We start from the raw sequence: 25,469 nt of genomic DNA, 5'->3' as shown, positions 1-25,469 counted from the left end.
CAATCGTCGTTATATTTGAATCGCACACCGTTGCCGTGTGTGGCCCTTTAAAAGGAGCTGAGCGTACGATGTGTATCTCCCATAATCAATTACGTTGGCCATCTCTGATCTACACACGGATAATCTTAGCAACGTTGTCATGGGGGCACAGGTCTATAAAAAAGCTTCAGATGATGTAAAGCAATTAAATGTTCCATAAATAATTTCTCCCAAATAACGTCTTTGAGAAATTTTTCTGACATGTACTGACTGCACAGCCTGTCAACAGCCGGCGCACAGAGTGACAGGTTGACAATTCAGGAGATGTGCGCAGATCTGATGTCTTCTTTGATGTCTTTACCCAATTTACACAATTAGCAGAATCTGGAGAACAAGTTGGGGACATGATCAAAAATATCCAGATGGGATGACGATGATTCGCTGTTTTCACTTGTACTTGGCCGCTGTCTTAGAACAGATTATCGCTCTCATTATATGAGCTTATTAGATCAAGAATTGGCTCGGGGCTTTGTATGAAAGTCGATGACAATGGAAATCCAGGTTCTTTTACGTAGAATTGTCTGTACTTTTGATTGTCATATGTGAAGTGCAACCTCCCCAGAAGACCATCTCCATAAGAAGTCCAGCCCTGGTCTAGACCAGATTCTCCTGTGACCGATTTTCCAATTCCTTTATATCCCATGTGTGTTGGCCTCTTCACTGTTAGGACCATCCCTCTAGAACAGTGTTCCTCAATGTTCTTAAGCAAAGTACCTTCAAGGCTATGGGCATATATGGTGCTTCACCTACGCAAGTACCCCCTAAAGACATGGTGTGTACCCCATAGGGTACACGTGCCACAGGTTAAGAACCTAGGATCTAGAAGTTTTATTTTTGACTGCACTTTTTAGATGGTAGCTTCCAAGGGGCTTCACTTTATGTATCGAGGGCAATTAAATTACCGAAACCTCTTCCTATTGGGGCATCTATTTGACAGGGTAGGGGCAATAGCACCCTCTAAATGCGCTACCCAATGCCCCCACCACCAAAGTCCCTATCGAGGACCAAAAGATGTGTTCTCTAAGCCAAACTGTGTGTCCTTCTCAACTTATTGGCCAAAATGGATCGCCATTGAGCGGAGCACTGCGTTACATACCTACTTCCTTTTGGCCCCGAGCAGGACCTTTACAAATAATTATTTTTGACCGATCCTCTCCTGTGCTGATTGTATGACAAATACACCCACAGCCATAAGTGTTTGGTATATTTTTTTTGTGTATGATATCAAAGGGGAATTTATTTTTTTTTTACGACCAGTGGGGCACTTGTACATAATAGGAACCCTAAGAAAATCAATGGACTGGAACCCAGCTTCCTATATCTGACCCTTGCCACTGTAAGTCCTCTCCGCCATTCGCTAGAGCCAAGAGGTCATGTGACACTATTTCATACAAACCCGAGTTTAAAGAAACGAAGTGCATGGGACAGGGTCACATTTGGTGCTCTGATTGATTGACCTGTCGGGCCCTTTTAAGGGGTAAAATTGTGTCCACTAGTTCACCGCGTTTAGATTTGACAGAAGCCTTAATATAAAGTTAATTTGCCCTAGTGAATTATCCCCTTAAAGCAACCCCCCCCCCATTTGTGTTAGTCTGGGGTGGTGTGTTTATATTATATGATATGGAGGTATTCTCTACAAGGGCCCATGTGGCCTAGATTTAGTATTTCTGCTCTTTTCAATGTTTTTATTGACCCCTCACATTTTTTTTTTATAATGCAGCAATTCAGAAGGACGTCTATTTTTAATTTCGACAATATATCCTAATGTTCCCGCTGCTTCTTGTATCCACTTAACACTTCTTGTATGAACGGCGCGTTCCCCGTTGTTAGAGCATTTTGCACATTAGCCGGCCTTGGGTGGAGGCGCGGGCGCTCCTCTTGTCTTCTCAATGTGAATATGTATTTCTTGGTGCTCATGCTGAGGCTGCTGTTTGACAGCGTCGGTACAAAGTGTCCTGTGTACGAGATGTGTGAAGAAGATGCTGAGGTGCTTACAGCTGTCAGGCCTGTCAGTGATATATCAAATCCATGGTTATAAGCATCTTCTACCTTATTCCCTGCTGCCACTCTCTAAACAATACAGCCTGTCCATGGAATATCCCTGTGGGAAAACGAAACTAAGCAAGTAAAGATAGTCTACTGCACACTATAGAAATAGTCTAAAGAGTCTACAGAAGGGGTGGGCAGAATACTGCAAGCTTTAGGAGCCAATCAGATGATTCCAGGATCGATCATCTTCCTTTTTTTTTTTTTTTTGGCAAGTACCTTCATAGATGTCAGTAGTAAACAAGTCAAAAAGTTAAGGTGGCAGGAGCACATTTCTTAGCGTATGGGCTACCAGGCCATCCCTGGACTTAAGCTATGAGGCTACTTGTGGCCCAGGGGCTTTGGTTGGCATGAAGTCACTTACATGTAATTCAAGTGATTATAAACCCAGAACCATCTGAATGGCCAGAATGTAATATTATATTTCCCCTGCAGTGGCCGCTGCAGGGGGAAGTCTGCCGTATCCATCCCTGGCAAAATCAGCAGTTTGCTGGTGGTGTTGGTAGCCTGATCAGGTGATCGCTGGTGCGGCTTTTACTGTGGTTTTTAATTTAAAACTTTTTTATTGTCCCAAAAATATAGAACTATGTTTTGGAGTAGGACACAACACTCAATTATCTCCTGGCCCTTATTCTATTTGGGTAACTGACCACTGGTCTGTGTAGATTTCTAAGTCCGTTTGATTGTCGCCTGTGTTTTTTTTTTTTGTTTTTTTTTAACCCCCGCGGGCCTACACTGAAACAACCTCTTTAACGGCAAAGAGCTAAAACTGAGAAAAACAGCGCCACTCTTGTCCACAGGCTGGGTTTGGTATTGCAGCTCAGTCCCATTCCCTTGAATGTAAAACCAGACCCCGCACAAGAGTGGCGCTGTTTTTGGAAATAAAACACCAGTTTTTATCTAAAATCAAATGATCCCTTTTAAAAAAAAATGTTATAAAAATAAAAATCTGCATTCTGTCTCCTTTAAAATGGCATGAGCTGAACAGTCACCTAGTTCGGATCGTGCTTTGGGAATGGAGGGACTCTTCAAGAACTGCAGAAAGACCTTTTATGAGCAAAGTACAAATATTTTTTTTGTGTATTTATTGATAAAGCCGCGCCCCGTGTAATTTCCCCCCCATTAGTGCCCTTTCTGAACTCTAAGACACTATACAACATTTTGCGTTAATGGAAATGAGTAATCGCGCCACAAATCACGACGCTTATTTAGATACAAACACTTTCCAGGACACATTGCCTTTCACAATATTGGCATGGGGTGATATTGTACAGTCACGCTCAGGCTAAATGCGTCCTACTTGGCCTCACGTTAACGGTCGGTCTTGTAATATTTCACACAGACTGAGTGGAAACATAGTGGCAGTCATCTCTTTTTTTGCTCTGCTTGTGTGAGATTCCAAATGTGACATTTGTGTTGAGATTTGGCAGTGCTGATGCTATTACTGCACTGTGCATCTTGTTTGACAGATACGACGCCAACGCTTTCCACCAATTTCTCGCAAAAAAACACGAGACCGGCTCATCGCGTCTCGAAATGATTTAATCTTGTTGTTCTATGAAAGCGAACACCACAGCTTGGTGGAAAAGCTAAAAAAACATTGCCCCCGATAAACATCAGATGCCATAGGGGTCATGTGACAATTGCGCCTCCATTTCGATGGTGCCGAAAATAATGATGTCTTTTGAAGTAATTGTCACATTTTTCGTGGCAAATCTGTATATGATCTGGCTCGGAATTCTTCACTACAGGTCTAGGCTGTCTTATGTGAATGGCAATTATTTGGCACCAATGGCTGGAGTAAGGCGGTCATGTATTTCCATGTAGGAAAGGGTTCTTTATAGTAAGAGTAGCCACACTTTAGCCCTACGCCAAGTGGCAGTAATGGCAGATACAATCCTAGCGTTAAGAGCTTATCTTCCAGCGTTATCATTGGAGTCATCTCATCATAGAATACCCCTCACGTCTGGCTCCCGAAAAACACCAGGCAAACAGGGGAAGTGTAATATTACATGGCAGCCATTGAGATGAATGGCATCGGCAATTCGATTTCGCCAAGTTCAAAACAGCTGCTTGATAGCTGATCTAACCTCTTAGAGGGGGGTCCAGATTGAGGGACCCTCCTCTGACGTCCATATGGCCTAATGGGGCTTATGATGATGGGTGGTCCGGATTGGGGGGGGGGGCCCTCTTTTAATAGTGATGAATGATGTTTAGTTGATCCTGGGAAATTATACAACGGACGTGGAGTCAGGACGGTAAAACTGGCTACAGGCGGTTATGAGAGAGGCTGAACTTGATGGACGAGTGACTATGCCAGGGGTCTGTAGGGTATAGAAATTGATACGTGTTTTGGGCAAATATAAATCGTTTAACATTTTTGCATCAACCCAAAATAGTAGGGATTTGTATAAACAGCAGTTGTGACAATCAGAGAGTGAAGCAACCGTAAAAGGTAGACCGCCATTTTTGGAGTAGGTCATTGTATACGGTCATAGGCCATTTTTTTTTTATGACCATAATACAGCCTGTTTGGCATGGCCATAATTAAACGTCATGGCTGCAACACCAGACACTAAACTTAGATCAATGTAGGGTTGAGTAGAGTCAGTAGGGTCCGGGTTTTGTGCAATATATAGATTATAGTGTATATGTATATATTTACACTTTCGAAATTTAGAGGTTGCATATGGATGGTCTGCTTTTTTTTCCCCCTGAACAGTGCCACTTTTATCCATAGGCTGTGTTAGGTATTGCACCATAGCCCCATTCAGGTGAACAAAGCATTATACAATGAAACCAATGGACATTTATTCATTGCAATGGAGCTTAAGTTCCTCCAAGATCTGCACCGGACCAGACTTTCGACATTCGTTAATGGGGGTGGGGGGTAAAAATCGGAAACCCCTTTCCTCTCATTTGCGCAGAATTTCCTAATAAGGCGTTAATTGGGGTTTGGGAGATTACAATCTATTTAAACGCCAGGCATTCTGCTAATTTGGTCTTCATCTTCTTTGGTCTGTGGCGGTACAGTGTGAATTGCAGATATTTGATAGTATGTTCACATGTTCTTCATTTACCAATAATCTGTGCCGCCATTCCCAGCTCCAGCGTGGTTACCACCTCCGCCCCCTACTTATTCCTTTCTAGGTTCTGCTTCCTTTGCCAAGTTCTAATTAATTAGACCATATTCCCTACAGTGTAATGACTTATGGTTATAGCATCGATCTTTTTTTTTTTTTTTAAATAGGAAAAATACAATTTTAAGCTCTTTGCTGATTGGAAAATAGGTTTTATTTGTTGTGGATGCCTCATGGTAAAGGAATTGTATTTTAAAGATTATTGTTCTCTGATCTCTGCAAGATTACAGGTGGGGGCGCTGTTGCATTAGTGCCTATGAAGAGCTGCTGCTGGTAAAAATTGCTACTGCTAGTGGCAAAAGTACCTAAATACAGCAATGTTCCTGATAATCCCTAAACTTGCTTCATACTGAGTGATTCCTCGTTGTACATTTTTTTTTATACCTGTGCGGAAAGTACACAAACCAATATGGCCACTGCTCCAACAGATTGTAACCCCTCTTTCTCAGACTCCTGAATGGCAAGTCTACCTTGTTATGCACTATTCTGTATCACTAGACAACTTGGAAAATGTGACCTTCAGGATTATTAAGCTAAGAAAATGTTGAATGGCATTTTCACAAGGGCCTATTTTTTTTCCCCCCGCTGGATGGAAATTGAGCACTTGCTGTCAAATTTACCTACAAATTACAGGTAACCGTTGAGGTTCCCAGCAGCAACATAACTCGTAATCGGCTTATCATTGGGGAAACTTCTGACAAAAAGGGATTGTCCAAGTTGGAAAACATGCCCATAAAATCTTATGGCCGTCATCGCATGTATATCCCTACCTGAAATATTCATTGAATGGCCACTTTATTGGAGACCCCATCTAGTAGTGTGTTGGACCTCCTTTGACCTTCAGAACCGCAGCCATGGCAGACTCCACTAGATGTTGCAATCGTCTACAGGAATATTGGCCAGGTGGACAGGATCACTTCTCGTAGTTGCTGCTAAAGTGTTCTTCTGCCATAGGGTTAGCCGCTGCCATGAAGGGATGATCTTGGTCGGCCACAATGCTTAGGTAAGCCCTACTAGTCAAACATTCATCCACAGGTATCAGAGGACCCAGTGTGTGCCAAGAAAAACATTCCCCCCACCATTACTGCACCTCCACCAGCCTGAACTGTTCACAGCTGACGGGAAGGGTTCAGCGATTCATGTGGCTTGCGCCAAATTCTGACCCTCCCATCAGCATGGTGCCGCAGAAATCTGGATTCATCTGACCAGGTTATATTTCCACTGCTCAGAGATCCCAATTTGGCGCTCTTGCCTACTGTAGTCTTTATATTTCCCATAGACAGCAATAGCACTCTGGTCGTCTGTTATAGTCCATCCGTGCTGAGGAACGACGAGTTGTGTGTTCGGACATGTTAGTCAGAGACCAGCATTGTATCAGCATTGACTGTGCACCGCCTGATCGTCCGAATGATTCTAGACGTCCTCTTCTCACAGGGCCCTTTCATGGACAAGTCATTGACGTCCAGTTTACCCTTTCGCTGGATATTTTTCCTAGATCACACATTCCCGGTTTATGCTCCACACCGTTGCAAGAGAAAACTCCACACGGTCGGCAGTTTTTGATGTTCTATTCTAGCATCGGTGACCATGCCTCGTATGAAGTCACTCAGTCACACTGAAACTCATCCATAGAAAACCTGCTCACTTGATTTTATGCTGCACTCGAGTCACGTGCCTAATTTCTATACCGGGAAGTTCTAATCGGGAAAGGGCCGGTGTCTCTAATAAAGTGGCCGTTCAGTGTATCCCGTTACGGTTTGGCGTTCGGGCCTCATAATCCAATACGACCACCGATTATGAGGGCTACATTATCATTGCGTCCATTTTTAGTGTGTATTATGTGTTTTTCTGGCTTGCTGGTGGTTACATACAAATATATGGGGACATTGTGCATTCTCCTAGCTACAGCGTGTGCTCCCGGGTCCGGCTTGCTTCGTGTGCAGGGCGGTTTAGCACTGGACGTGTTCTGTATGTGTAACATGCTTTGCATAAATCATTGCTTTTATTGGATCCAGACCCCTGGGATGTGAAATTGTGCTTTCCAGTTCTAAGATATTTCGAGAGGCGAGCTGTTCCTATAGTGTGCATCTGCTGCAGAATTCATAATCCAATCACCCAACCCCAATATGTATTCTTCCACACCCCGCAGCACCACGGACCTGCCTGGATACACAGCTACATGCAGTATCTAGGAACCTGTGTGAGGAGGGGTCCTGGTGAATAGTAGGAAAACCCTAGACCCATGGATGAGAGATCCTGCCTGACAACAGCATCCCTGCCTCCGACAGGGAGAATCCACGGCACAACCAATCCCAGATGATCTCTGGTTATTGACAGATGGTTTAACCCTTTTATTGCTAGCCTACCAGCAAATAATGATTTCATGCACAGCCAGGAAGGAGGATCCTCTGTACTTTATACATGTAGTGTCTCCAGGTAGATATCTACACAAAATACCCCTCTCTTCCTGCATTTAAAGTGCCCGAACAGTCTTCATAGCCTAAATGGGTAACACACGCGCTGCTCATACTCGGGTAGCCTGTGTTGTCAGATCCGTTTTTAAAGCAGTTGTCCCATTAACGCCTGTGTGTATATCCTATTAGGACACGTAGATGTTATAAAGGGGATAGGGGACCTTTTGCTCAGGACCCCCTACTATAACCAGACCTGAGTACTGTTAAGGGAGTGGTCCTGATTAGAAAAACATGACTTTCTTCCACAAACAGCACCACACCGGTTCACAGGTTGTATGTGGTATTGCATCATTCACTTCAGTGGAGCGGAGCTGCGGCACTAGACACAACCCGTAGAGACAGGTGTGACACTGTTTTTGTAAGACATCAGCCGTGTTCTTCTTATCATGGACAATCCATTGAAGAGCAGTTTCCGCTTTGACAAACTGCGTCCCTCCACCTATTGCATGGTCGTACAAGTAATACGTGTGTGTGTGGCCAGACAAACCTTCCCCTGGTAATAACAGCTGCTCGCATGGGGATGTGTACTGGTCTTGGTGAGACAACCCTTTAATGGATCGAAATCAAAAATAAAATGTCAGGTTTCCACTTTTTTTATTTTTACCGGTAGTATAGTCTATCGGACTATCCACATATGTCAGCCAACAGCGGCTGACACCCTATGTAATCCGATAAATCCCATTAAAACAAATGAGACTATCTTTTTTTATGTCATATTACAAAATATGATTAGTGGGGGGACCTATCTTTGTGCCCCCTATATTAATGAGCCAGGGCCCATCAGGATGGGTGATGTGTAATACTCCATCTCTCCTGTAGTGGCTGCTGCGTGGATATATTTACTTAACTTTTTTTTTAAGTAGCAGCAATTAGGATGGGGTGTAGATCAGAAAGCTCCTCCTGTCCCAATTTCTGTCTCTAGGACAGCGTTTCACTGTTTCTGCACTTATATCACATCCAACAGGGCTTTATCCGCAAACTGTATACTCTATAAAAGCTCAGGTCTGCCACGTTAAAGGACAGTCCTCCAATCCATCGCAACAAGTTTTTCTAAAAAAAAAAAAAAGCAAGTAGTCCTCTAGTAACTTAATACTATGAAGGCCAGCTGAGTACTGTAGACATTCCTGTCCTTACCCTGTCTATGTAGAGTCCAGGTTGTCCTGCTCTGCAGAATCTAGAGGTGAATGGTGGCGGTATGCTATTATCTGCCTGAACACAACATGTCCAAGGCCACCTCTGAGTGTGTCCCTCCGTTGTCTCGCTGTTTGCAAACATAACGTACGTGGTTGGCTTCAGAATGGGAAGTCTCTGTGCTGGCTCAGCCTGTCTCCCTGGAGAACATTCTCCATTCCTCACGCTGCAGCTTTCTGCTGTGGACGTATCTGCGTTTCTTCCAGGCGTCCGGTACCAAGTGTTCCGTAATTAAGTGGTCATTTATCTTCAGTGTGCAGAGATATACGCAACCTGCTCAAATAGCCAACTATGTGAAATTCCTGGAATGACTGAGGTTAACTCTGATACGTGTAACTACAGCAGAAGTCAACAGGATCCGATGACGTTCATCTAATATGTCCAACTTAAAGGGTAATTAAATGTTCAAGCTTTTGACGTGTCAGAAGTTTGGATTGGTGGGGTCAGAGCACTGAGACCCCCACCAATTGCTAAAATGAAGCGGGAGAAGCACTCGTGTGAGCGCTCAGCTGCTTTGTTCCTATTTGGCTAAAAGCCGATGTAGCGGTGTACAGGCTCGTAGACTTTTGTATTGAGTCCGTACTCCCAACATCGATACCCGGAAAAAGCCGAACAAACTAAGCAGCTCACACGAGCACTTCTGCTACTTCGTTCTAGCAATTGGTGGGGGTCTCAGTGCTCGGACACACAGCGTATTCCGGGATATGGATTCACAGGGGTATTCAGGATACGCTGCGTCAAGCTGTGCAGCGTATCCGCTCTCGACACCGCAGGGATGCTAAGTGGCATCCCTGGAAGACCAAGTGTATCTTATCCGTTAGAAACAGCAGAGGGAGAAGTTGGTGTAAAAACAAACAAAAAACCACCATTTGGGTGAGTGCTGCTTTTTTAACTTCTCCCTCTGCTGTTTAATACCATCCTAGAACGGTATAGCACACAACAAGGATATGCTATGACCTAGTCGTTTTGGGGTCTGACCTCCTGGGACGCTTGCTGGTCCTGTGATCTGAGGCACAGAAGTCCCTTTATTTTTTCTATACCGTGCACTCTTGCCACTATGCAGTGATCTTCAACATCGCTCCATTCAAGTAAAGTGGTGCAAGCAAAAACTTTGAAGGATCAGTGGGGGTCCCCCCTTTTAAGTAACCAGGACTATATAGAACAGTGCAGTGCCATTTAATCTGAAACTGAATCTTTCTAAAACAGAGCTCCTTGTGTTTCCACCATCTACTAACCAGCCTAAACCTGATGTCTCCATAACTCCCAGGCAGCACGCCCACTGTCTTGGGGTTATGTTTTGACTTTCCTTTACTTCTTATATTCAATCACTTTCACACTCCTGTCGCCTTAAACCATCTCCAGAATTCTCCCTTTTATTATTGTGGAAACGGCCAAAACTTATTGTCGCTCTAAATCACTCTCGTCTTGACTCCTGGATCTTATTACAAATCGGCCTTTCCCTCACTAAACTCTACCTTGAAAGCAGCAGCCAGGCTAGTCTATATCATACCAATGCCTCTGCCCTGTGCCAGTCACTACACTGGACCGCTACACCAATGCCTCTACCCTGTGCCAGTCACTACACTGGACCGCTACACCAATGCCTCTACTCTGTGCCAGTCACTACACTGGACCACTACACCAATGCCTCTACCCTGTGCCAGTCACTACACTGGACCGCTACACCAATGCCTCTACCGATGCGCTGGTCGCCCAGTCACTTTAGAGAAACTCAAAATTATTACTCTCGCACACAAAGCTCTCCCCAGTGCTGCACCTCCTTACATCTCCTCCCTCATCTGTCTACCCCCCTACCCACGCCCTACGTTCTACCAACGACCTTAGATTAACATCCACCATAACCCGAACCTCCCACTCCCGTCTCCAAGATTGTTCACGTGCTACACCCGTCCTCTGGACTGCGCTACCCCAGATAATCCGATTAGTTCCCAATATCCACAGTTTTTAAACGTGCCCTAAAAACACATCTTTATAAACAGGCCTATAACATTCCCTAATCTGACTCCTTTTCCTGGCCCTTTTACATTAGTCATGAGCAGGGGCGTAGTTTAAGGCTCATGGGCCCCGATACAAAAGTTCTTATTGCACCCCCCCCCCATCCTGCATACTTCTCATGGCCGACGGTCTGCAGCTTTCAGCTGCATCGCTGGGTCTCCTAAGTGACTCAACAATGCAGCACTAGCAACCGGGGCATCACTAAAGACTTAGAGCATTTATAATCTGGGGACAGAGCCTCTATCTCTTACATAATCTGATCGGCGCTGTAATGTAGATAACAGTGGTTTTTATTTTGAAAAAACGATCATTTTTGAGCAAGTTATAAGCAATTTTAGATTTATGCTAATGAGTTTCTTAATCACCAACTGGGCGTGTTTTAACTTTTTACCCACTGGGTGTTGTACAGAGGAGTGTATGACGCTGACCAATCAGTTACTAATCAGCGTCATACACTTCTCATTGTTCCAGCCCAGCATGATCCACAGCACAGTGTGATTGTGCAGTGAAAGAAGCTGGGCTGGAACAATGAGAAGTGTATGACGCTGTTTGGTCGCTGATTGGTCAGCGTCATACACTCCTCTGTACAACGCCCAGTTGGTAAAAAGTAAAAACACGCCCAGTTGGTCTTTAAGAAACTCATTAGCATAAATCTAAAATTGTAGGAGAGAGGGCATTTCTAATCTGGTGACAGAGCCTCTTTAAAATGTCAGGGGAAATAGCCCCAATACATACGTGTCCGCCCCAAAAAAATGTGTGTGTGTATAGGAGACAGCATAGCTATAGCACTACGACCCTATCAACTATGGATAGGATTAGATACATTGGCTCAGCAGACAGTATCACACATGATTGGATTAGATGTAAGGCCCAGCAGACAGTATCACACATGATCGGATTAGATACAGTGAAGGAAATAAGTATTTCATCCCTTGCTGATTTTGTAAGTTTGCCCACTGTCAAAGACATGAACAGTCTAGAATTTTTAGTCTAGGTTAATTTTACCAGTGAGAGATAGATTATATAAAAAAAAATAAAAAAATTATCACATTGTCAAAATTATATATATTTATTTGCATTGTGCACAGAGAAATAAGTATTTGATCCCTTTGGCAAACAAGACTTAATACTTGGTGGCAAAACCCTTGTTGGCAAGCACAGCAGTCAGACGTTTTTTGTAGTTGATGATGAGGTTTGCACACGTTAGATGGAATTTTGGCCCACTCCCCTTTGCAGATCATCTGTAAATCATTAAGATTTCGAGGCTGTCGCTTGGCAACTCGGATCTTCAGCTCCCTCCATAAGTTTTCGATAAGATTTAGGTCTGGAGACTGGCTAGGCCACTCCATGACGTTAATGTGCTTCTTATTGAGCCACTCCTTTGTTGCCTTGGCTGTATGTTTCGGGTCATTGTCGTGCTGGAAGACCCAGCCACGAGCCAATTTTAATGTCCTGGTGGAGGGAAGGAGGTTGTCACTCAGGATTTGACGGTACATGGCTCCATCCATTCTCCCATTGATGCGGTGAAGTAGTCCTGTGCCCTTAGCAGAGAAACACACCCAAAACATAATGTTTCCACCTCCATGCTTGACAGTGGGGACGGTGTTCTTTGGGTCATAGGCAGCATTTCTCTTCTTCCAAACACGGCGAGTTGAGTTAATGCCAAACTCAGCAGTTTTAGTCTCATCTGACCACAGCACCTTCTCCCAATCACTCTCAGAATCATCCAGATGTTCATTTGCAAACTTCAGACGGGCCTGTACATGTGCCTTCTTGAGCAGGGGGACTTTGCCGGCACTGCAGGATTTTAATCCATTACGGCGTAATGTGTTACCAATGGTTTTCTTGGTGACTGTGGTCCCAGCTGCCTTGAGATCATTAACAAGTTCCCCCCGTGTAGTTTTCGGCTGAGCTCTCACCTTCCTCAGGATCAAGGATACCCCACGAGGTGAGATTTTGCATGGAGCCCCAGATCGATGTCGATTGACAGTCATTTTGTATGTCTTCCATTTTCTTACTATTGCACCAACAGTTGTCTCCTTCTCACCCAGCGTCTTACTTATAGTTTGTAGCCCATTCCAGCCTTGTGCAGGTCTATGATCTTGTCCCTGACATCCTTAGAAAGCTCTTTGGTCTTGCCCATGTTGTAGATGTTAGAGTCAGACTGATTAATTGAGTCTGTGGACAGGAGTCTTTTATACAGGTGACCATTTAAGACAGCTGTCTTTAATGCAGGCACCAAGTTGATTTGGAGCGTGTAACTGGTCTGGAGGAGGCTGAACTCTTAATGGTTGGTAGGGGATCAAATACTTATTTCTCTGTGCACAATGCAAATAAATGTATATAATTTTGACTGTGATTTTCAGTTTTTTTTTATATAATCTATCCCTCACTGGTAAAATTAACCTAGCCTAAAAATTCTAGACTGTTCATGTCTTTGACAGTGGGCAAACTTACAAAATCAGCAAGGGATCAAATACTTATTTCCTTCACTGTATAAGGCCCAGCAGACCGTTTCACACATGATGGGATTAGCTACACAGCTCAGCAGACAGGATCACACATTATAGGATTAGATACAGTGGCTCAGCAGTCAGTATTACACATGATAGGATTAGATACAGTGGCTCAGCAGACCGTATCACACATGATTGGATTAGATACAGGGCCCAGCTAGCTGACATTGCGGCTCCAGCGCTGGACCCAGGAAAGGTAAGAATAATAATTTTGCTTCTTTGTGAAACTAATTATTTTTGTGTGTTTGTGTTTTTTTACAGGTTCGGTTGTTGGACTTCGGATACGAGGACTTCAATGACAGCGTTTTTTTTATTCTCAATAAAATGGTTAATGGGGGTTGTGTTTTGTTTTTTTATTTCAATAAAATATTTTTTCTATGTGCTTGTATTTTTTTAAACTTTATTATTACCGCCTTAGTAATGGCAACTGGCTGATTGACAACCTCCATTACTAAGGCGAGGCTTAATGCTAGCAGGTGCAGAGACCAACACTAACCCCCATTATTACCCCGGTACCCACCGCCACCAGGGGTGCCAGGAAGAGCCGGGTACCATCCAGTACACGACCATCTGTAGTGATGGTCAGGCACCGGGGTGGCCGCAGGCTGGTAGTATTAGGCTGGGGAAGGCCAAAAACAGTGGCCCTTCCCACCCTGGTAATGCTAGGCTGCTGTGTTGTATCTGGCTGGTTATGAAAATTGGGGGGGACCCCACATCGTTCTTTCCAATTATTATTTTTTTTTTTTTTAATGATGTTGGGTCCCCCCCATTTTTCATAACCAGACAGATACAATAAAGCAGCAGCAGCCTAGCATCACCAGGGTGGGAAGTGCCACTGTTTCTGGCCTGTCCCTGCCTGATAATACCAGCCTGCGACCGCCCCGGTGGCCGACCATCACTACAGATGGTCAGGTACTGGATCGTACCCGGCTCTTCCCAGCACCCCTGGTGGCGGTGGGTACCAGGGTAATAATGGGGGTTAGTGTTGGCCTCTGCACCGGCTAACACTAAGCCCTGCCTTAGCAATGGATGCTGTCAATCAGCCGGCGGCCATTACTAAGGCGATAGTAATCTAGTTTAAAAAAAAACCACAGACATAGAAAAAATATTTTATTGAAATAAAAAAAACCAACACAACCCTCATTAACCATTTTATTGATAATAAAAAAAGCCGTCATCGAAGTAGTCCTCGAATCCGACGTAGTCCAACGACCGAACCGGTAAGAAAACACACAAAAAACGATTAGTAACACATGTGTTAGGCTTAGATACAGGGCCCATGTGTGATACTGTCTGTGGGAACTTGTATCTAAACCTACCGTGTGGTAGGCTTATATACAGGGCCCATCAGACAGGATCACACATGGGCCATGTATCTAAGCCTACCATGTGATTGGCTTAGATACAGGGCCCAGCCGACCGCATCACACAATCTGTGATCCTGTCTCATGGGCCCTCTAAGCCGGCTACATCATATGCTTAAAGGGGTTTTACAGTCCCTAAACATTGATGGCCTATCCTCAGGATAGGCCATCAATAGCTGATGTGTCGGGGTCCATCTCCCGGGACCCACCAATCTGCTGTTTTGAAGGGGCCGCAGCACTCGTACGACTGCTGCTTCCCCTTCATTTCTCTTACTCGCTCACACTGTGAATCGCCGACACGGATTCAGTGTGAGCAAGTGACCGGAATGCAGGGGAAGCAGCTCTCATACGAGTGCTGCAGCCCCTTCAAAACAGCTGATTGGCCGGCTCCCGGGCGTCGGACCCCGCCAATCAGCTTCAGCAGACGGATATTAATCTTACCCTCCTCTCCAGCCGCGGCGGAAGTTCTGTCCTGACTTTATCCGGGATCACGATATTGTGCGCGGCGCACAGCGCTGGGACGTCAGGACCTCCGGTGCGCTCCGGAACCAGGAAGGTAAGTACTGTCAGTTACTATAGTAACAGTGGCCCGTGGCCTGAGTTACTATAGTAACTTTTTATTGATGTGGTGCAGGGGGCCGAGGGCCCCCCTGGCTTCGGGGCGCTGCGACTCCTATAGCTACGCCACTGGTCATGAGAACTTGACTCCCTCATTCAGCAATATCCCCCACACTCCTTGCACCCTAATACACTTCATGTCTGTCATACACGGATACTGGCTGGTGACCGCCTCATGCAGCTTTGTGTACTATCCTATGTGTATAAAAGATGGCTGGACCATTGTACTTAAAGAGGCTCTGTCACCAGATTTTGCAACCTCTATCTGCTATTGCAGCAGATAGCCGCTGCAATGTAGATTACAGTAACGTTTTTATTTTAAAAAAACAAGCATTTTTGGCCAAGTTATGGCCATTTTTGTATTTATGCAAATGAGGCTTGCAAAAGTACAACTGGGTGTGTTGAAAAGTAAAAGTACAACTGGGCGTGTATTATGTGCGTACATCGGGGCGTGTTTACTACTATTACTAGCTGGGCGTTCTGATGAGAAGTATCATCCACTTCTCTTCAGAACGCCCAGCTTCTGGCAGTGCAGATCTGTGACGTCACTCACAGGTCCTCTATCGTGTCGGCCACATCGGCACCAGAGGCTACAGTTGATTCTGCAGCAGCATCGGCGTTTGCAAGTAAGTAGCTACATCGATTTACCTGCAAACGCCGATGCTGCTGCAGAATCATCTGGTGCCGATGTGTCCTCGCTCGTCTGACACGATGCAGGACCTGGGGAAGTGACGTCACAGCGTGATCTCTCGAGAACACGGCTGTGTCTGCACTCCCAGAAGCTGGGCGTTCTGAAGAGAAGTGGATGATACTTCTAGTCAGAAAGCCCAGCTAGTAAAAGTAGTAAACACGCCCCGATGTACGCACACAATACACGCCCAGTTGTACTTTTACTTTTCAACATGCCCAGTTATACTTTTGCAAGCCTCATTTGCATAAATACAAAAATGGTCATAACTTGGCCAAAAATGATAGTTTTTTAAAAAAAAACACGTTACTGTAATCTACATTGCAGCGCCGATCTGCTGCAATAGCAGATAGGGGTTGCAAAATCTGGTGACAGAGCCTCTTTAACAAGCATTTTTTACATTTTGTCCCTCCCTTATAGATTGTAAGCTCTTGTGATCAGGGTCCTCACTCCTCTTGTTTGAATTGTGAATTAGTTTTGCCACTATGTAATGTCTTATATTGTCCATGTTCCCTCTGAATTGTAAAGCGCTGCGGAATATGTTGGCGCTATATAAATATCCAGTAGAGTTGGAGGGTGTGGATTTGTGACGGTTTCTTAGATCTCTACTCATGTGCTGCAGGTTGTTTCCATTACCCGGTGGTGGTAGATCTGATGGATTAATCACATGGTTGTCACCTATTGTTGAGGTAGATTACGTGCTAAGTGCTTGTTTATATGTGTGGAGAACATTGGCGCGTGTTGCATATGAGCGACACATTAACAGACGTGGCAGTGGATTGTGTGGGTTTCCATAAATACACCTTTGTGAAAAGGAAAACGCTCTTCCTTTAAATAGATTGACTTGTCATTGTGAGTAAATATAGATTTGTAACTTCTGCCGGGTATATTTAGCTGTGGAAAAGAAGATTTTTACATTCTCTTTCCTATAAATAGTGAGAATAATCATCAGACGATATGACGGGGCTTTCTCTTTTTCATAAGCTATAATTGTATGAGAGGGTGTGTTGAAGGCCATGAACACATCGGCAGAACATCATCGCAGGTGTCAATATCCCCTTCTCACATCTATAGATCCGGCTATATGTCTGCATTACACTTCTAGTAATCCAGCAGTAAGTCAAAAAAATGATCAGTCAATGGTCCTGGGCCAAAGCTTGGCAGAAAGGCCTAGACAGCTGCCATCCTTCCTTCCCGGCTTCTTCTGTAGACCCATAGTTGACAACAGTCCCAAATTTGCTGGGACTGTCCCTATATTTGTATGCCAATCCCTGCGAATATTTGTCACGGGCGATTATTCCACAAACGCAGGGGCGGCAGTTTTTCTCTTTAAGTCTCCTATGATCTATAGGATTGATCAGTACTGGCTGGTATTCATTACTCACCTCTCCCGGCTCCTCTCCTTCTGGCAATCACCGCCTCCTAACAAGCTACACCTCGGTAAGAAGATTAGCAAAGGGGCGTCCAGAGTGTAATAGTACCCTCTTATCTATTATACAACATCTTAGAGGGTCTATCCTGGTGAGATTCCTTTTTAAATGATAAACTGTTGCCTGCAGCCACCACTAGGGGGAGCTTACTGAAGACAGGTTTATCAGGCTATGTGCATTATTTCCTTTATAAAGGTCTATTCCCACTGTTCGGTGTACATTGGAGCTTTGTTGGGGGGGGGGGGAGATATATGTATATACATACAGTGACATACGTTGTTCATAGGCTCCCATGTTAACAAAACATACAGTTGAAAAATAGTATACCAGCCCAACGCATAACAAAATGACTTAACATCTGTTGGATGAATGGGGTCAATGGATATGTTCAGGGTATGCGACTAGCTCTCCCGTTGCATGCAACGAAAGCTCCCTTAAGCTGGCTATACACATTAGATGTATTTCGGCCGAACCTGCCAACTTCATCGGGACCGGACCATCACAATGTATATGGCGACATCCCGACTCCCTCCCGACAGCAGATAGTCGGGAGGAATAACTGTCGTATGGCCAGACTTACGCTCTATTACCACTGCAATTGGGTTCCTGATGTATACGCTCTCATGCCCAAACCCTTCAACAGCCAAAGGAGTGTCTCTTCGGCATATTTTTTGGCCGGTATATGTTAGTATACCTTTTTTTTTTTCTTGTTTCATACAACTAGCACGTACATTTGGTGGCAAACTTGAAACTTACACGATGAACGTATAGCCATAAAGATAACAAGATCCGTCACGGGTCGTGTAAAAATACTTGGTTTTTTTTCATACGATCAGATGAGAGAACAGATTCCCTGACACGGTTCTTGTTTCTTCATCTATAGAGTCTGAGGTTTCCATAGTAACATCATAGATTTCAATCGGCTCAAGGGGACGTCTCCGTTAATCCTCGCTGCGCTTAATATCACAGATCTTATCCAGGGAAATTATGTAATACCGTGGCGTGTAACTGAATGGAAACGCTTATGACTTCTCTGTGACCGTGAAATACATATTCTGATCGGTTCAATGCTTTGTGAAGTTGCTGAAACTGTTGCCAAAAAAACTATTTTTTTTTTTAATTCCTTTAATAAATTTGGGGTGCAGATTTGTTAACCTCTGGATTGAGCAGCCCCCTCCTCCTCCTTCCTTCATAGACAATGCATGTATGTTGAGTTGATGGGGGATCAGGTATGATCGCTGCGGAGTGTTATCTGATATCTATGGGCCTATATTGTTTTACAAAAAGTGATCTGGGGATGTCGGCCTTTTGTTTTAAAGGGGCAACTCTATGAAATTTAAGAACCATGATCATGTTTTTTACGGGCGTCTTTTCTGGCCATGTATGGGCTTTACTGCAATTTGAAAAACTCAGCGAGCCCTTAACCCATTAATGCCCACACTCCACACATCTAAGATGTATGAGACTGGCCTTCACGTTTGTCGCTGCAGCCTTTTCCCAGTATACAGGCACAGTGACAGCGCCACACACAGATCTGTAGCGGCTGTGCCTGAAATTGCCGCTAAATCTCATTCACTGGAATGGGACTGGAACTGCAATCCCAGGCACAGCCGTTACAGCGGTGTGTGGCGCTGTCACTGTGCCTGTAAACTGGGAAACTGTTGTGGCGACCGCCGCCGCGGCCCCATAGATCTGCCGAATGGCGGGGTGCCAGGAGTCTGACCCCCTCCGATCTGATATTGGTAACCGATCCGAACGATAAAATATCAATATAAAATGTCTGGCGCACTCCTTTTAAACATGGGTTTTCTAAACCAAACAACCTCTTCAAGACCATTTAGACATTAACTAAGTACAGTTTCCAAGTACCATGTATGAAGGAATTTAAAGGGAAGTTGCTTACATTTTTAACATATGGTTGCTGTGGTTCTTCAGCTAAAAGAAAAACAGAGGAAAAACTGCAAAAATATGCAGTGTCTGTACCTGGCCTAAGGGAGGACAAGCAGTGACCACCTCTGATGTGTCTTGTACCCCAGGATGAGTGTGGCAGGTAACATTGCAGAGGGGATCATGTACAGATGTCTGCAGTTAGTGCATAGTGCCGACTCCCCCCTCCCCCAGCATTAGCACGCGCAGCCACAAGGGCAGTCACGACTCTTATTTTCCTGATTTTCTACACTCTCTCCTATGTGTCTCGTTGTACAGAATTTTCTGCTTGGAAAAATAAAAAGCAGAATGGCTGTGATTGGGAGGTATTACAGATGACATGGTTAGTGAGATCTCATTCATTGAATAAACACTTGACATTACATACAGGACGGCAATGGTGAAGAGCAGCTTCAGAGAGCAACACAAACTGGGATATATGAATTAATCTAATGTAGTGTGTGTGTGTATATATGTGTGTGTGTGTGTGTGTGTGTGTGTGTGTGTATGTATATATATATATATATATATATATATATATATTATATGGAACATGTTATGCCACAGCAGTAAAACATTACTTCTATCCAGGGGCGTAACTAGGAAAGACTGGGCCCCATAGCAAACTTTTGAGTGCCCCCCCCCCTGGTAACCAACGGCGCCACAACCCCCGCCTTCCTGACAATGAACATTTATCAGTTCTGTCTGCTAAGTGTACTCTTATTAACCTTTTAGTTACAGGGTTACAAATAATGTAACAGTTAAAATTGTTTTATAAAAACAATACTTATCACTTTTATGTTATTTCATAGTTAATTTTAAAAAAAACTGACCTGAAACTCAAAGCACTGGGACATGAAGGACTTGTTTCCATCTGTTCTTGGTAACTTTTAAAAGTGTAAAAGTACAACCTAAAGGCCAAAAAAAGATAAGCTATGAGAATTTATTTGGACATCGCAGTATAACATTCATTTAAATGTCATTCAACAAACTTACTCGGAACTGTAAGGAGCAGAGACCACTTGTTTTCATCTCCTGAGAAAGATGTATAATAGTTTCCAACTTTTAACTCCTTAACGCCGAAGGACGGATATATCCGTCGTCAGCAGCTGCTAGTTCGCGCAGGAGGACGGATATATCCGTCCTGTGATGGCGCGGGTACTGAGACTGTACCCACGCGATCAGCGGCAGGAGCACGGCTGTTATACACAGCCTGGCTCCTGCTGCAACTGCCGGAATCGAATCGCACGCCGATTCCGGCAGTTTAACCCATTAAATGCCGCTGTCAATAGTGACAGCGGCATTTAATGTGTTTGACAGAGGGGGGAGCTCCCTCTGTCACCCGATCGGCGCCCCCGCAAACAAATCGCGGGTCGCCGTCGGGTTTCCATGACAGCCGGGGGTCTAACAAAGACCCCCAGGTCTGCCTTCAGCATCTGCCTGTTAGGCGATGCCAGAGGCATGACCTAACAGGTTGCCTGTCAGTTTTACACTGACAGGCAATAATGGTATACCAAAGCATTATATATGCGATCGGCACATCGCATAGTGAAGTCCCATGGTGGGACTAAAAAAAAATATGTCAATCAGTTAAATAAAGTTTGTGAAAAAAATAAATAAATAATTACAGTCAAAGTCAAATAAAACTACTTTTTTGGCCCAAAAAGTGGTTTTATTTAGTAAAACGGTCAAAACAAATCACACATACACATATATGGTATCCCCGCGATCGTAACAACTTGACCAATAAAATGAACATATTAATTAAACCGCCGGATGAACGGCGTCCAAAGAAAACACAAAAAACAACGTCAAAATTCTCTCTTTTCTCCCATTCCCCCCATAAAAAATAAAATAAAAGTTAATCTATAAGTTCTATGTACCCCAAAATAGTACTAATGAAAGCTACACATTGTCCCGCAAAAATCAAGCCCACATACGACCACATCGACGGAAAAATAAAAACGTTACGTCTCTTGGAATGCGGCGATGCAAAAACAAGTAATTTTTTTCTAAAAGGCTTTTTATTGTGCAAACATAGGAAAACATATAAAACCTTTACATATTTGGTATCCCCGTAATCGTGCCGACCCATAGAATAAAGGTAACATGTTATTTATGCTGCATAGTAAACGGCGTAAATTTATAACGTGAAAATTAATGCTGGAATAGCTGCTTATTTTCAATTCTCTCCTAAAATAAAGTTAATAAAAGTTAATCAATATATTATATGCATCTAAAAATGGTACAATTACAAAATACAACTCGTCCCGCAAAAAACAAGCCCTTATACGGCTATGTCGACGGAATAAAAAAAGAGTTACGACTCTTGGAACGTGACCGTGAAAAAACAAAAAATAATCCTTGGTCATTAACGCGCAAAATGGCCCGGTCATTAAGGGGTTAAAATGCACAAGTGCAAAAACAAAGCAACTCAAGTCTACAAAAAAAAAAAGGACATGTTAATAATCTGTAGGCAAGTGGGCATGTGCTATTGTTTTTTCCCAAAAATGATTGCAGTATTAGTTATAACAACTTGTAAACTTAAATGAACAAAACCAGAACTTGAAATGAATCGTAAAAGGTTAGATCATCCTAGAAGTAAAAACAACTTTTATTTGAGGTTTGCGATTCTAAATTTGGTATTTTAAGGCTGCGACTACTGTACCAGTGCTAAGGGATGAATATACAGTGGAACCCGTCCAATAGACCACCTCTTTGAGAAGACCACCTTTTTTTTTTTTTAGTAGACCACCTCCTTATCTAGACCAGATCTCTTCTGACAGATTTTCAATTCCATCGTATACTAGGTATACTGGCCATCTTCCTTAAGTCCACCCCCTAGAAGACTACTTTTCAATACTATTTTAAGTGTCGTCTCCAAAAGGTTTCACTATCTATTCAACCATGGCATTGTACATAAAGTGACTCCTTGAGGAGTGTTACTTAAAATCAAACATGCATGAAACTGTGTAAGGGCCTGTTCACATCAGCGTTCGCTTTCCGTTCCCAGGGTTCCGTCGGAGGTTTCAGTCGGGTGAACCCCGCAACGGAAAGTGAAAGTGAAACCACAGCTTCCGTTTCCGTCACCATTGATATCAATGGTGACGGAAACATTGCTAATGGTTTCCGTTCGTCACCATTCCGGCAGGTTTCCGGTTTTCCGACGGAATCCATAGCGCAGTCGACTCCGCTATTGATTCCGGCGTTCAAACGGAAACCTGGAATGGTGATGGAAACGGAAGCTGTGGTTTGAGTTTCCCTTTCTGTTGTGGGGTTCACCCGATGGAAACCTCCGACGGAACCCTGGAACGGAAAGCCAACGCTGATGTGAACAGGCCCTTAGTAAAACGGTTTGTTAGTACAACAGGAAACCATTCAACTGTTGAAAGTCCTAACCTCCCCAACTCCCGAAGAACTTTACACTTACGTGCCTTCACTTCGGCAAAGGTGTTCACAATGCTGTCTATGTCTAGTTTCCTAGCTCTCATTTTCAATGCTCGGTACTCCAAGCCCAGAAAGCCTTTATCCTGACACACTTCTCCTCAAGTCGTTTTTTTGTTTTATCCATTTTAGCTTGGAAAAGGATCTTTCGGCACGAGCTACTCACAGGTCATGGTAAGAATAGTAGCGAGGCTACGCACACATCAGGCAGTGTAGATGAAAGGGCACTGTTGTCTACCAATAGGAGGTGAGCAAAGTCACTAACGGAGGATGAATTGTGAATCTCTTTACCTAATGCAGACCGAAAACAAAGCAGCTGCCCAGGAAAAGTTGGTGATAATCTTCCTGATAGACTTCTTGCAGATTTGTACACATCATCATCAGATGCAGATGAAAGCGTTGCAGGCTGAATTATGTTAAAATCGACCGAGAACCTGATAAAGTCCCTTAAATCTGTTTAGAATCTGAGCTGTTATAATATCTAAAACATGGGGGGAAAAACTAACTTAAAAATGTTTTTCAGCATCATTTAATCTCTTAACTACTAATTCATCAAAATGGCGCTTGACTTTGGGGATTTATTTCTTTTCAAATTGCGGAGAAGTGCCCCACTGTTGTGTAAGTGATGCTGCAGTTTTGTTTTCCTTCCTCAAACTGATTCCTGTATTGACCGAGTCTCTGCAATATTTTTAATTAAACTTGACGCCTTGGACAAATCAGTGTTTTTTTTGTTTGCAAAACTTTTGAAACTGCATTTACCTTTTCCAAAATTTTTGTCGGAAGTACAGGGTGGGCCATTTATATGGATACACCTAAATAAAATGGGAATGGTTGGTGATATTAATTTCCTGTTTGTGGCACATTAGTATATGGGAGGGGGGAAACTTTTCAAGCTGGGTGTTGACCATGGCGGCCATTTTGTATCCAACTTTAGTTTTTTCAATGGGAAGAGGGTCATGTGACACATCAAACTTATCGAGAATTTCACAAGAAAACAATGGTGTGCTTGGTTTTAACGTTACTTTATTCTTTCATGAGTTATTTACAAGTTTCTGACCACTTATAAAATGTATTCAAAGTGCTGCCCATTGTGTCGGATTGTCAATGCAACCCTCTTCTCCCACTCTTCACACACTGATAGCAACACCGCAAAAGAAATGCTAGCACAGGCTTCCAGTATCAGTAGTTTCAGTTGCTGCACATCTCGTGTCTTCACAGCATAGACAATTGCCTTCAGATGACCCCAGAGATAAAAGTCTAAGGGGGTCAGATCGGGAGACCTAGGGGGCCATTCAACTGGCCCACGACGACCAATCCACTTTCCAGGAAACTGTTCATCCAGGAATGCGACATGTCAATGGCTGTAAACAAAGAGAAACTTGTAAATAACTCATGAAAGAATAAAGTAACGTTAAAACCAAGCACACCATTGTTTTTCTGGTGAAATTCTCGATAAGTTTGATGTGTCACATGACCCACTTCCCATTGAAAAAACTAAAGTTGGATACAAAATGGCCGTCTTCAAAATGGCCGCCATGGTCAACACCCAGCTTGAAAAGTTTCCCCCCTCCCATATACTAATGTGCCACAAACAGGAAGTTAATATCACCAACCATTCCCATTTTATTTAGGTGTATCCATATAAATGGCCCACCCTGTATAACACAAAATATAAATTTAAATGACTCCATTTTCTGGTTAATAGATGCAGCCTCTTCTGTGAATGAAGAAAGAATTTCCCACCGTTTTATACGATTTCTTTACTATTAGCCATTGCATCTTGCAATACCAGGTTAAGATTGTGTGCTGGATTGTGCACATAACCAGCATTTTGCTCTCTTTCTAAAATTCTAGCCTGCACTCCAGTGTGTATGCCACTCATTGTTGCAGCTCCATCGTACCCCTGGCCACGACACTTATTTCATGTTAGGTCTTTGCTCTCTATACAGGCAATTATATCATTTTCTATGCCTGCAGCACTCAGCGTGAAATCCCAGAACCATTTCATGTATTTTTACACTGGTTGCTTTCCTGTTCTCATCTCTGCCAATGGCAACATATCGGAAACCCTGGTTTAGCTGATGAATTTTTGAGATGTCCTGAGTCGTATCCATGATGATGGAGTAAAATTGTGCCTGTTGAATTTCTGAGACTATTTTCAGAAATAATTTGGATAATTTCATTTTGGATTTTTGGGCTCCGATATTTAATGGATCTTTGTGGCATTTGTATTAGTCATTTCAGAACTGGATCATAGTCTGCCAGAAGCTGAATAATTGAGAGAATATTCCCATTATTAAATTTCCCCCTAAATGCTCTCGGTGGCCACGAAATGGTAGATTGGCCATTGCCAAAGTTAATGTGACATTTACAATTCTTTGGAGAACTTGCCTCCAAAAATAGTTTTCCTGCCTGATTTGCCTTTCATTTTCCTCATCTATAAGTGCCCTTTTTCCTCCATTGGTCATATACAATTCAGGCTTCAATGTGCGCATTTGAGGTCTCGTGACTTTGTATTTTTGTTGTTAAGCTTTACCACTTATTGATTCCTTTCGCCCAGGCTGGCTCAGAAACCCT

General features: G+C 43.5%; 1 protein-coding gene and 1 long non-coding RNA gene across 11 annotated transcripts in view; one reads left to right on the top strand and one right to left on the bottom strand.

Annotated features, from left to right (window-relative positions):
* PHACTR3 (phosphatase and actin regulator 3) overlaps positions 1 to 25,469 on the top strand; it is a 98,206-nt gene that overhangs the window by 64,195 nt on the left and 8,542 nt on the right. For 5 of the 8 annotated variants that reach the window (XM_075846355.1, XM_075846356.1, XM_075846351.1 and 2 more), the window contains one exon: positions 23,025 to 23,066. The exons of 1 other annotated variant lie outside the window; for it this stretch is intronic. In XM_075846355.1, the coding sequence (XP_075702470.1) occupies positions 23,025 to 23,066 (42 nt within the window). Of the gene's footprint in view, positions 1 to 23,024; positions 23,067 to 23,192; positions 23,588 to 25,469 lie in introns of those variants that run through there. 2 more of the 8 variants (XM_075846357.1, XM_075846358.1) reach the window with 2 other exon arrangements.
* Positions 1 to 25,469, bottom strand: part of LOC142666349 (uncharacterized) — a 57,540-nt gene that overhangs the window by 24,292 nt on the left and 7,779 nt on the right. For all 3 annotated transcript variants that reach the window (XR_012851665.1, XR_012851666.1, XR_012851667.1), the window contains one exon: positions 20,282 to 20,359. This is a non-coding gene — a long non-coding RNA (uncharacterized LOC142666349). The remainder of the gene's footprint in view (positions 1 to 20,281; positions 20,360 to 25,469) is intronic.

This window comes from Rhinoderma darwinii, chromosome 13 (assembly GCF_050947455.1).
Source record: "Rhinoderma darwinii isolate aRhiDar2 chromosome 13, aRhiDar2.hap1, whole genome shotgun sequence".
Taxonomy (NCBI): domain Eukaryota; kingdom Metazoa; phylum Chordata; class Amphibia; order Anura; family Rhinodermatidae; genus Rhinoderma; species Rhinoderma darwinii.
The sequence above is the reverse complement of the archived record's forward strand: the minus strand, read 5'-3'. Positions and strand labels throughout refer to the sequence as shown.